Source organism: Chaetodon trifascialis, chromosome 6 (genome assembly GCF_039877785.1).
Source record: "Chaetodon trifascialis isolate fChaTrf1 chromosome 6, fChaTrf1.hap1, whole genome shotgun sequence".
Taxonomy (NCBI): domain Eukaryota; kingdom Metazoa; phylum Chordata; class Actinopteri; order Chaetodontiformes; family Chaetodontidae; genus Chaetodon; species Chaetodon trifascialis.
The window spans coordinates 15,652,280-15,664,867 of record NC_092061.1 but is presented as its reverse complement, the minus strand read 5'-3'; the positions used below and the strand labels follow the sequence as shown (position 1 = coordinate 15,664,867).

The window sequence follows — 12,588 nt, the reverse complement described above, 5'->3', positions numbered from 1 at the left end:
GACGCGCACAAGGACGACCACGCAAAGCAAAACAGTTAATTTCACAGAGAACAATTTAATGTTGTGCAAGACCGTGTACCGGACTGTTCAGCCCTTCAGCAGGAAAACCTGTTTGAAATATAATGCATGAGTTTGTTTGTTTATAATTTCCCATTGTGTAAAATGAAAACTTGCTTTCTCTTAGAAGAAACTCAGGTAAGACACAGTCACTTTTGGCTGTTCTTTCATAATGTCAGCAATAAATCAATGGCCCTGCAGGCTCTGGACATCTCAAAATCAGTTCTGGTCAGCACATTACAGCTGCAATGTGTGTCTGTAAAGATACAGGTTGTGACTGAGGGGGGAGAGTAAAGGTTTCTGGGTAAGCACAGAAAAATCTCGTGAAACTGAGACGGATCTCAGCTAAACATGCTGCTCAAACAAAGGCAACAGGACACACTGGAGGAAGAACATGAGAGAGGAGATAACAGTGAAGCTTTGCACCTTAAGAAACCAAATCAAGCAGAATGTCTTTGACCAAATTTTTACTGTTGCACTTTTAGACAGCCATTATTTAAAAGCTGTCCATAAAAGATGCTGCCACTAACTGCTGTCCAACACAATTTTCTTCACTTCCTTAAGAACACGACAAAAATAACAGGTCAGACATTTTGACATCCAGCGGCCTGATTGCATCAGTCTGGCTAAACTAGAAAAATGTGACAAAGATAACTGTATCTCAGCAGCTTGTGAAGGTCACGAGAGGGGCTGACTGGCTGTCTCTTTTAAGAGATCACATGGTGTGTGTGTGTGTGTGTGTGTGTGTGTGTGTGTGTGTGTGTGTGTGTGTGTGTGTGTGTGTGTGTGTGTGTGTGTGTGTGTGTGTGTAAACCTGTCATTTACTGGTGTTCCTAGTACTTTCTATATTGAGCCCACAGTGTAAAATGGATGGTCTGCGTGTGTGTCTGTCCATGCACACGCACACCAGGGTGAGTAGACCGCTCTCATCTCCTGAACAAACAATAAATAAACAATGAGTGCACAGTGTCTGAATGCCCAGCATGGCCTTTAGGACCCAGATGAAAGAAAGTGCATCTCTGCTTCTCCTTTGGGCGCCTGGCGATCCATCTCTCCCCCTTCCTCTGCGTCCATGTTTCCCACCCTCATTCGCCCCCTCGTGCGCCACAGGAATATGGCAGGGAAGGCGTGCTTAAAGGCCTTTCTGAAGTTGTTGCCCATGAAGGCATAAACCAGGGGGTTGACGGAGGAGTTGGAGTAAGACATGCAGTGACCCCAAATCTTCAGCTGTGCATGTGAAATGAAAACAGACAGATGAAAGATATTTTGGAAACAAGAGGATCAATTTCTGTCACCACAGTCCTGTCGTTCACTGTCACTGCCTGGAAGATCCACAGCTCCTCTCAAAGAATATTTCAAAGTTTCAATTTGTCTGAATTTTTAAAATAAAAGCTATCACACCACAGAGCTGCGAGGTGGGATTTCCAGGTTGGTTCCAGACATGTTTTTCCCCATTCTGTCGTACAATTTTACATTTTTCCTTTGAGCAATATGGTTACTTGACAAAAACACAGGTTTTTAATGGGCAGGTTAATGCGATCACCACCAGTTTTAATCATTTCTTTTCCGTTTGTGAGAAATCATCTCTTGTCCGTCTTTTTGGGACAGCAGCTCTGTGCGGGGCCAGAACAGCGACTTTAAATTTCAGCATCACAAATAAAATTTGCCATTGAAAACAAGACCTGAATGGAAAAATTAAACACTTGTATTGGAAAACATTACGTAGGCACTGAAATAAGTTCAACCGGAAAAAAACAAACATTAAAAATTATTGTATTTCATTTGGATATTTTTTGTATTTAGATTTTTTTCAGTGACTGCAAGATAAACACATATATGATGCATATATACTCTCTCTACCTCCCACACATCATGGGGCATAAGTCACCTTGTATAGGACGTAACTGCGGAGGCCAAAAGCTTGCAGGAGGATGCAGACCTGGATGGGGCCCCAGCAGATGAGGAACAGGGCCACCATCACCACCACCATCCGGGACACTCGCGCCCTCACCGCTGCTGCTCGCTCCACCTGAGCCTGAAGCTGGAGTTAGAGAGGCTTTGTAATGTCTTTGTTATGATCACAAACATGTTCTGCTCTCTGCGTTTAGTGTGCGGAAGTAACTGCACGTCTCTCTCTTACTTGGTAGCTACTGTCGATGGGATTCACACTGGGTTGCCCCATGCGCTTGAGCATGAAGGCGTAACAGGCGGTGATGGTGAGCAGGGGCAGGAGGTAGACTGCCAGGAAGCTGTAGATGATGAAGGCTCTCTGGAGGCGGGCGGAGGGAAAGACCTCGCTACAGTACGTCTGAGGGCCAAACCAGTATCCAGCCTCCAGACGCTGGTACACGGCTACAGGGATCGACAGAAGCAAGGAGCCTGGAGAGGACAGGGGACACAGCTGTGTGACTCAGAGCATGCTGTCCATCACAAGTTTCAGTAACTGCCACTGGATTCTTGTTCCAAACCAAAAAACAGGCCACAAATGGAAAAGCAAAAATCTGCCGCTTCAAGTTTTCAATGTAGTCCAGTAAATAATTAATATCAATTAAAGGTAAACAGAAGCAATAAGTTGTAACGCTGTCTCATTGCCAGTGTGTGTGTGTGTGTGTGTGTGTGTGTGTGTGTGTGTGTGTGTGTGTGTATGAGGTTGTGAAGGTGGGCGTATTTGTGTCATACCTATCCAGATAGACACAGAGATGGCCAGGGCCATGCGTGGGGTTCGGTGTCTCAATGACTGCAGTGGATAGACTGTCACATAGCAGCGGTCCACACTCATAGCGGACAGAGTAATGCATGTCGCCTGAGCAGTCACCTGAAACACACACACACACACACACACACACACACACACACACACACACACACACACACACACATTGATTTTTACCTGAACCACAGTACTGTATGGTAACATTACCATTTTAGTAGTGACTAAAATGGCATGGGTACAGTACCATTTTTAATGGTATAGCCATTTTCCAGCAATTCCAGACCTGTTTTGTGTGTGTTTACGTGTGTGTATCTCACTTGCTGAAGGTAGTTCACCAGTCGGCACATAAACTCTCCAAAGATCCAGCTGGGCAGTGGGTACAGTGTGGCAGTGAAGGGCACGCAGCAGACAAGAAACAAGATATCGGTCGTGGCCAGATTCACTGCAAGAGAGCAAGAACAGCAAGACATGTTGAGCTGAGATGAATTCAAATGGGCGAAAAGGTCATAAATAAGTGACAATGACATTGTTAGGGCCTGAGGTTTCTGGGCTAACCTGTGTTTCTCACTTTTAGACTGCTCATCCACTGTAATTGTATAGTTTTTCAACCCAAAATGCAGCTTTACTGCGCTTCAAGAATATTACCTATGTAGAAGTTAGTGACGGTCTTCATCTGCTGGTGCTTGGTGACCACATGGATGACCAGCGAGTTCCCGACCAGGCCGACCAGCATGATGAGGCCGAAGAAAGTGGGGACGAGCCAGGCATCAATCAACACCGGAGGCCCTCGGCCCTCCAGAGCTGAGGACTCGTTGCATATAGACCCACAGTCTGAACTGTGATTGGCTGCTGATTCCACCATCGCCTTCACAAAGCCAGGAATATGTCTATGTCACATAGAACATATTTGAATGTGTTAGTATCTCAGCTGCTTTTACTGCAGTGTCTTTGATCCATAGAGGGTATAAAACATGGACACAGTCTCCGGGAAGTCACCCACAGGTCTCTGAAGAGCCCCTGAGAAGCTCAGTGACAGGAAAGATCTTTGCCATACCTGACTGTGTCAAACTCTGGGCTAATCCAAAAATTGGAGGAGGTGGAGCGGGGTGGAGCTGAAGGGGGCCAAATGAAGCTCGGTTGCTGAAACCTAGCAGCTAGCTGTCACTTAAAGCAGCCATGCCAGTAATGATGCACAACTCTAAGCCTTTATATACTTTAAATGAGTAAATTATGTAAAAATCCCCCCCTTCCAGTTGCCATGAATGGCGAAATTAACTTTAAAGAGCAAAACTGTAGGCCTGTAGGCTGTAAACATGTTTATTTCTGCTCTAAAGTTGGCCATTTTAATATGGGCGTCTGTGGGGATTGACTCATGTTTGGAGCCAGCCTCAAGTGGCCATTCAAGGGACTGCAATGTTTGACACTTAGCATTGGCTACGTTGGTTTCTGTTTCTTTAAGGACACCGTGCAAATGTTACACAAAAAAATAACACAGAAGTATAAAGAATGAAAGAATGAAATTAAGAATTACAACAAAAAAACTTTTACATTTAGATATGTGCATAATTTGGCGTTTTTCATACACTCATTTGGACTCATGACATCAGACGAAGCCAGATATTTAAATACACTGAATAAGCTTTTGTCTGTATAAGAAGCTTCTCTTACCTGTGCTGTGCAGGTTTGCCTCTGCAGCGCTCCTCTCTCTGCTGTCTGAAACAAGGTTCAGTCCCGTGTCCGTCACTGATGGGCTGCTGATCTGTTCTCTGCAGCTCTGAGATGAAAGCACTGTTATAGAGAAGCCTAACTGGGGAGGGGAGGGGGTGTTTGGAAGAGACAAGAGTCATTTTGCCTTTGTGAGTGTTAAGAGACTGAGGTAGTAAGAGCTTTAAAGCAAAAATCTCCGTCATCACCTGTAATTACCCAGGACTGCCTGCCCTGTAAAATGACTGCCACTGAATTTGCATGAAGTCATTTTATTTCTTCGTCATCCAGCAGCAGCCTGGGTCAGGTCTGGAAGAACAGTGTGAAATTCTACCAGCTGAAAGTTATTCCACCAACTTCTATTTTGTGCACACTATGCAGTAACAGTTGATTTATTACCAAACCAGAGAAATCACAACAACCAGCACCAACCTGCAAAATAGCAATGAATAAATCATGGAGGCAGCTGTGGGTCGTGATGACAGAACAGCTTGATCTCCCTCCACCTCCAGCAGGTCTTTTAAAGCTGTCATGACATCTGTCATGGTGTTTTTTTTTTTTGTTTTCAGGTGTTTGACATGTTATCTTGCAGTCAGTCGTGTCAAAATAATCTGCTATTTTTAATTTAGGATGATACCAGGTGTTCTAGAGGAATTATGGGCTACTTGTGTGTGCAACAAATTTGACCTGAACTTAAATGTGCTGAGAATGACGGTGTCAGACATCTTTAGGATGCGTTCAGGGCTTCTGGATATTTGTTTCTCCTTTGGGTGAAAAACAAAAGGTGAAAAACAGCAGTTTGAAGCATCACTGGCTGTTTCGGATACTGCAAATTAAATTAAAGAGGCAAACTATCTTTTCTGGTTTCAGTTGGATTTTATATCGTCTGTGCCTTTGACTGTCTTCAGCTGGGTGATAAAGGGGTGGAATCTGATTGGTTGTGGCGTGTTGTTTTCCTAGAGTTCCCTACAACTCCATGATTCTTTGATGCACCTAAAAACAGCTTCCTCTGGAGGTCCGTCAAGTCTTCAAAGAACCATTCATTGGTTGGCCCTGGACCAGGATCAAGAATTACAGCAGCAATCAGTGAAGTATCCTCTATTGATCTACTGATTGATCTGCCTATGCACTAAATCCATGATACCCAATTAATGCCTTAAAGTGGGTAACTACATTTTCTTGTGATCACATTGTTTCTTATGTTTTGCTATTCTGCAATTGTACCAAATTCTTATATAGTGTATAGTGTTAATGTTCCTCTTTTAGGTGTTAATTATGGGGATTTGTCACAAAAGTAAATTTTATCCCCATCAGTGGCTAAATATGAAATAAAAGACAAATGAATAAAAGACAAACTAACTGTTACCACTAACTGCAGTATATTGAGAAAACAGAAAAATAGTTATGGCCTCTAGAGTTTAGTTGTGTGTACAGACAGCAAAAAGGGAATTAATGTGTATGTTTGAATATAATGGCTAAGTGTGTGTTGACCTGTTTGGGGAAGCTGTTTCGGCAGCGTCCACCGAGCTTCACAGGACTGCTGTTTGGTCCAAGCCTGCACACCCAGCAGGTGTGGATGCACCTCATGCTTTTCAGGCCATTCTCCAGTAGGGGGGGTCGAGTCAGACTGTAGCATCTTATACTTTCCTACCAGGTGTGCAAGGACGATAGGATTTAAGGAAGGTAAGCTGGGCTGCACTTGTCCCTCCTGAGATGAAGCCACTGTGGCGATGGGTGCCAGAGAGCTCTCACTTAAGTGATCCTGCCTCTTAAACTGACGCTTGGACAACCGGCTGATGTCTTCAGGGAGGACGGCTCTGGATCTAAAGGACCCATGAGTGTCAGGAGTGCCTGCCCCTGCGTTCTTTAGGATGGAGAGGCCGGTGCTGATGTTTTGGGGGTCAACACGTGTGCTGTCGCAAGGTGTTGATCTGATCTCTGCCAAGGCCTCCAATAACTCTGAAATCTGAGAGGTTTTACAGACAGGTGGCAGAGGAAGAAATCTGACAGAAAACAATCACTCATTTCTATTTGTTTTTCTTGGTAACTTACATCAGTATACAAGTTTATGCAACTTCTAACTGGAATGTCTGTGACTCCCTCCTTTGTCATTTAGCATCATTTATAGAACCACAGCATTTAAATACAACCAGTTATTTCATTGCAAAACTGTGGCAAGAAGCCTGTTTGGGAAGAAGCTACAAGTAAATCTTAGTGTATATATAATTTCTCACTACCTGAAGCTCACAAAACTCTCTGCTGTCAGAATCCTCTTCCTTGTTTTGATTGTCCATAACTCCAAAAGACCTTAAAAATGAAGCACACGTCCACTTGTTACTTTAGTAATGTTAACACCCTAAAATAGATAATCAAAATAAACCTCTCACAAAAACTGCACCTTCTTCTTCCTCTGCTTAAATTCAACAAAACAAAAGAAAATAAATGACACGTTTCTCAGTTTGCAGCAGAAACATGGACTTCAGGATGTGACACTGACAAACCGAGATCTGCATGACAGCCGCTCTAATTTTACCACGTTGTAGTGATGAAACAATCATCCCGCGACAACTCCTACAGTCAAGCTGCTGAACATCAAACAGTGGTCACACCACTCCATACTGCCGGATTTAGCCATTTATTATTTCATATGTACACAGACATATTGCACAGGTTACAAATAAGAGCACACAGTCTATACAAATCCTGGCTTTAATTAAGCAAAAAGAAGCCAACATCAACCTCATGTACTCTTCTGTGAGGGATATATGTTTGGTGCGTGTTTTGTTTTTTTTTTTGTGCGTTTGTGTGGTTCAAGAGAGATTTACATTCTTTATATTTACACACATAAATATATACTTATACAAACTAATAAAGCAGTTTCAAGACACTCAAACTCTTCCACTTTTTCATACTACTGGTACATGACACTGGATAAAGTACACTGTCTTACAGTGTTTATCATGTCAACCTTAACATCTCTGAGATTCTGGTGGATAAGATTCAAACTTAGAAACAGAATACTAACTTATTGTATCATGCTTCAGCCTCTTAGCTTTACCGACTTAAATCTGATCAACTCTCAGCTTCAGCACGTATGTTCTTGGTCATGTTGTACCCTTTCCTCCTTCACACAGGTCATGATGCAATCTGACTGAAAATAATGTGCGTACATGTGTATGATAGAAGCCACAATGGCAGTCACTGAATTTAAAAAAAACAAATTAACAAAACATTTTTGCTTTTGAGGTCTTTCTAAGGTATATTCAGTGTAGAACCCAGAATAAAAAAAAACAGTTGTCAACAACAGAGGTATCTGAACCTAAAAATCAACATGTCGACACGGTTTTGACTACACTGGGTGTATTAAAACCCTCCTCTTAGCATGAACATACTTGGGGTTCATGAGTGTGCGTATATGAGTGTTCTGCTGGAAAAGCAGTGGTAGGAACGTAGGCACGTCCACATCTAAGAGATTTCCTCATGTCTGACTTCCTCGTCAACATTCAGTCTCTCAGTCTTTATGGGTGGGACAGGTTTGGAGCAGTTAGGGTGGAGGGAGGACACAGGCTCCATGATGCTCACACATTGAAGCTTTCTCCACAGCCACATGTTCCCTTGATGTTGGGATTGTTGAAGACAAATTCACTGGACAGTTTTGACTCCACAAAGTCCATCTCAGTACCCAGAAGGGTCAGCTGAGCTTTCTTCTCTATGAACACCCTCACACCTGCAACAGAGTCACAGTAAAGCAGTCACAACACCCTTAAAACATACAAAAACATATTTTTTTTAACACACTATATGAAAATGTTAAAAATCCCAACTGTGGCACCCCCTAGTGGTAGCAACAAAAAAGTTACTATGGATGACAGCAATGCATGCTGTGAATAATTCACAAAAATCAGGGAAAAAATGTATTTGATACATTTGATCTTTGTGCCTTCATATCCCAAACTTTCATTGTCTTTTACTATGAAAAGAAAGCACAACAATAAGACCCAGCTTACCATCCTGCAGCACTTCCTCATCAGACTTATCTCTCTCCTTGGTATAGTCCAGTGTGTAAGTCAGTCCATTACAGCCACGTGTTCTCACGCCGACCTTCAAACCGATCTAGAAAAGCCAGAGACATACCTTTCAGCTGAATTTACCATTTACCAATCACTACTTACCAATCACTACTTTATAGTTTCAGCAACTCTGTCATAAGATGTATAAGCAGGACTGCAGGGAGATGGAATGCAGACGCATAAGGGTCAGACAATTGGAACACAACTAGGTCTTCGGACCAACCACGGCCGAAATGTCAGTGATTTCATATATGCTTGTTGATATACTCAAAACTACTATCAGAGCAAGCCTTCGTGAACATGGCTTTGTTAGCCTAGCCACTGTGGCCAGTCTGACTAATCCATAATAGAAATTCAGAGCAAAATAACAAAATAGAACTTGTATTTTTGCATGTTTAATGTATTAGTAGAACACAATCACCGATTACATCGTAAAACTCTACATCACAAAGCAAATAGATGGCATATTGTTTATTAATAACCATAAATACTTTCAATGAGTAACCAGATACTATCAGATAGTCTGAAAATAGGATGTGTGTATGCATTGATTACAATGATAACGTTTCAGTGCAACTTTATTTTTACACACCTTTTGTATAAAATGTATATTTTTGATTTTTTTTTCATTTTATTAATGTTTTATTCATATTCTTTTCTACATCTGCTGCTGTCTGTAACAACATAATTTCCCTGGTGTGGGATGAATAAAGTTAGATCTCATCTTATCTTAACTTCCAACATTGGTGTGAGCCATTTTCATCTGTCACTTAAACTTGTGTATGTCTTCAAAGTATGGGTCTGGAACAGCTGTGTCTAGAACTGCAGCGCCTCTCTGGCTCTATAGGGCAATGTTCTCCCAGGCTGGGCCACTCTGAATGCTAGCGCGTACATTTTTCACTTGCACACTCCAAAAATGGTCTCAGTGTGGATCCCTGGCAGTGTTTATAGTTGCTCCAAACTGCCATCCTCAAAGATGGAGTGAAAACCCAGCCATCATAGAGAGGGCTTCAATTAATAAGACCAGAGCATGTACAAAAGCCCCATAATTCCCCTAAAAGCATACCTCAAGAGACAAATCATCATTTTTCTCTCGGAATACCACTACATTCTTATAAATACTTAAAAGTATATTTTTCTTGTTTTCATGATTGATAAAACCTCCCTGACACACAAGTCTCTGAGGGTGAAATCAAAGTGACTGGACTGCTCCCACATTTGTACTCAGATTTCAAGTTTTTTTTTTTAAAGATAAAGCTGGCAAGGCTTTGTGTGAGCAGTCTAATGTCCCACTCTGTGAAAAGTCAGTAAAAACAGATGTGATTTCAGCAAAGGAGGGAAAAGATGATTGTTTGGCTTTACTTTTTTTCCCCTTTCACATTGGGCAAATATAAAATGTCCTTAAAAATTGGTTATCGTTAACTTTTTAACAACCCAAAGCAGAGGACAATCAATTTGATGAGAACAACACATTGCATTGAAATTTCAAGACTCAAAAGACACAGCACCTTGCTGCCATTACAAGAGATGTCCAATGGCACTGACTGCTTAATGATATGATGTTTCTGTGAACATTGGCTGTATGAATTACTCACATATTCCGGCTTGTCCTGCAACAACAACCTGATCTTGCTCACAGCTGATGGAGTCTAAATTAAAGACAACATAAAATAAAAGGTTACTACTCACTGCAACAATACACGTTGTAGCCCCTGCTGTAATTAAGTGGATGTAGGTGCAGAGAACAGGGATCCCAGTGTTTGGGCTCTCACGTTGAAGCATTTGGGAGACTGAGGTGAACTACATTAGTCACATGGTGCTAATCCGTTAAACCGGTGTGTTCATCTGTTTTGTGTGCACCTGGGCTGCTTATACCAAATGTTCAGGACATCCCAACTGGAGTTGCTTCGTAATCATCCTGTCAACTAAGTGTGCTAGTACTTATTGGTCTTTGTGGAGTATATCGTTAAGAGCAAGACAAGTATTTTCCACTGGATTTCAATATATAATGGGAGGGATGGCTAAACACACACATTAGGCAACTTATTATCTATTATTACAGTCAGGTGTTTCGTTAGTTTGTCTTTGGCCTTAGTCCCTGACAGGTAAAGAAAAGCCTTAAAGACACAACATCTTCAGTTGCCTCAGTGGTCAGGGACGTCCCACTACTTTACAGTTAAGTGTACTACCTTTATCAGCTCTGACCACCATACACACACATTATCTTGCAGCAGCACTGTTAGCAGAGCTCGTCTGGCTGATGTTTGCCATCAAAACATTTTTAGCGCGCCCATAATGACAAACTTTTTCGAATAACTACAGATTATGCTGAGTTTATTTTATCTTGTTAGTTTATCTTGTTATTTCCTGGTATGTTTGAGATTCAGGCGGGTGACCAATGTCTCAAAAGAACCAAAGTGGGGACATTACAGATAGAGACACCTGACGAACTGAAGGAAAAACCAAGATGAAGCATTTTCACAAGGTGCTTGCCCACCGCTGGCCTCTGTAATGACCCACTGGTGTTCAACTGGGTAGAGATCTGCTAACTGTGAGGGCCATAGCATGTGATCCACATTGTTTTCATGCTCATTCAACCATTCACTGAGCCCTTGTGCCATGCAGCATCTGCATTCATTATGGTTCTCCACTTATTTATTCAGAATTTTCCTTTTACTTGTCACCCATGTGCATTTGTTAAGACCTCTGGCCCACTGGGATGGTTCTGTCCGTCTTCTTTCGGGTTTATTTTTGTTTTTGTTTTTGTTTTTTTTTAAGTTTACTCGGAGTGAAAGTCTGATGTCACAATGACTTTGCATTAGCGTGCGGTTTTTGGTGGAACAAACGAATACATGTTTCGGGTTGCTTTGTAGGAAATGTGAGATCCAATACTTTTGGAGCTTGCTAGTGACTAAAGGTCAGTATATTTCGGGTTCTGCGCATTGATTTTATTTTATTTATTATTGTATTTATTTTACTGTCTCCCGAGATCCCCCAAACCTTCCGGAAGTGCAAAACTAAACGTTAACGTTACAGTTAGAATCATCAAAGCCTCATGTGACAGTTTTAACCTGATTAACTCCGGTATTATTTTCGAAATTGTAGAACACGGTTATGTTAACGTTGTGCATCCTGGCATTGTTTTATATACCGTGTTTATTAGCTAATATGAAGTTAACGGTCGCTATAAAGAAACAAATCAATCGATAGCATATCACCAAAGCGACAGCTTATCTTAGCAACCTCACGTTACCTTACTTGGGAGCAACGTTAGCATCTAGTTAAGCCCGTGGCAATAACGACCTTAAAACCTAACGTCATGCTAGAACCGCCTCGGACTGTCTATCGGCTAGCAGTTAATACCAGTACGATTATATCAACACAGTTAAATTTGTAATGTTACAGGAAAACTCCATAAAAGTACATATGGAGTTGTGATGTTAATGCGTGCGACGTTCCAGCCAGATTCTTAGCTAACGTTAGCTTAGCTAACTTTGGATCACGTAACATTACCACAACATAACAGCTGTCGGTGTTAACTCCACACTTTCTGAATTAACATGCACTGAACAGACAGAATAGCATTTCATATGACTTAATAAGTACAATTAAAACGTTACCAGTGTCAGCGCGGCTCTTGTAGGCAATATCTTTCTTTTGCTGACCGCTCGGACGGTCGCCCGCACCATGGACGCAGACATGTTGCAGTTAAAATCACAACATTGAACTGCGCAGGCGTGTAAAAAAAATGGCAACCACCCCCGACAAAAAGTAGCTCATTCAATGATTGGCTTATATCATGACGGACGAGCGCGGCAGCCAATGACCTTACAAATAAGTGTACAAAGCTGCATATCAGCTTCTGTTGTTTAACTTACTTGAAAGATTTTAAAACTATCATTAATACTGTTTTCATTTCCTTCTCTTAACTTCAATTTCAACTTTCAATCACATCTGTCAGCTTTGTTAGTCAATAATGATCTTTCATACTCACTGTGCTATATTTGGTGTGCATACAGGTGATCTCCCCAACTGAATAATCTA

The 12,588-nt window shown here is 41.8% G+C and overlaps 2 protein-coding genes across 2 annotated transcripts; both read right to left on the bottom strand.

The window, feature by feature from the left end:
• Positions 1-866: 866 nt before the first annotated feature.
• Positions 867-3,632, bottom strand: kiss1rb (KISS1 receptor b). Its single transcript, XM_070964288.1, has 6 exons — positions 3,416-3,632; positions 3,088-3,212; positions 2,737-2,872; positions 2,198-2,436; positions 1,946-2,098; positions 867-1,284 (listed from the first exon to the last, which is right to left on the bottom strand). The coding sequence occupies exons 1-6, from the start codon at positions 3,630-3,632 to the stop codon at positions 1,048-1,050; spliced, it is 1,107 nt and encodes a 368-aa protein (XP_070820389.1). The 3' UTR covers positions 867-1,047.
• A 3,454-nt stretch (positions 3,633-7,086) lies between these two features.
• isca1 (iron-sulfur cluster assembly 1) lies at positions 7,087-12,267 on the bottom strand. The gene is made up of 4 exons (XM_070965450.1): positions 12,165-12,267; positions 10,140-10,193; positions 8,482-8,587; positions 7,087-8,201 (listed from the first exon to the last, which is right to left on the bottom strand). Exons 1-4 carry the CDS (start codon positions 12,243-12,245, stop codon positions 8,053-8,055), a joined length of 390 nt encoding a protein of 129 aa, XP_070821551.1. The 5' UTR covers positions 12,246-12,267; the 3' UTR covers positions 7,087-8,052.
• Positions 12,268-12,588: the final 321 nt, after the last annotated feature.

Bases quoted from the DNA above. Each gene is read 5' to 3' on its own strand.
- kiss1rb (XM_070964288.1), bottom strand. From the start codon at position 3,632: ATGGTGGAATCAGCAGCCAATCACAGTTCAGACTGTGGGTCTATATGC. The intron at 2,437-2,736 runs GTATGACACAAA...TGTCCTCTCCAG, and splicing joins CTCTGTGTCTATCTGGATAG to GCTCCTTGCTTCTGTCGATC. The intron at 1,285-1,945 runs GTGACTTATGCC...TCACATGCACAG, and splicing joins GCAGTTACGTCCTATACAAG to CTGAAGATTTGGGGTCACTG.
- isca1 (XM_070965450.1), bottom strand. From the start codon at position 12,245: ATGTCTGCGTCCATGGTGCGGGCGACCGTCCGAGCGGTCAGCAAAAGA. The intron at 10,194-12,164 runs GTAACGTTTTAA...TCTTTAATTTAG, and splicing joins CAAGAGCCGCGCTGACACTG to ACTCCATCAGCTGTGAGCAA. The intron at 8,202-8,481 runs GTAAGCTGGGTC...ACTCTGTTGCAG, and splicing joins TGAGGAAGTGCTGCAGGATG to GTGTGAGGGTGTTCATAGAG.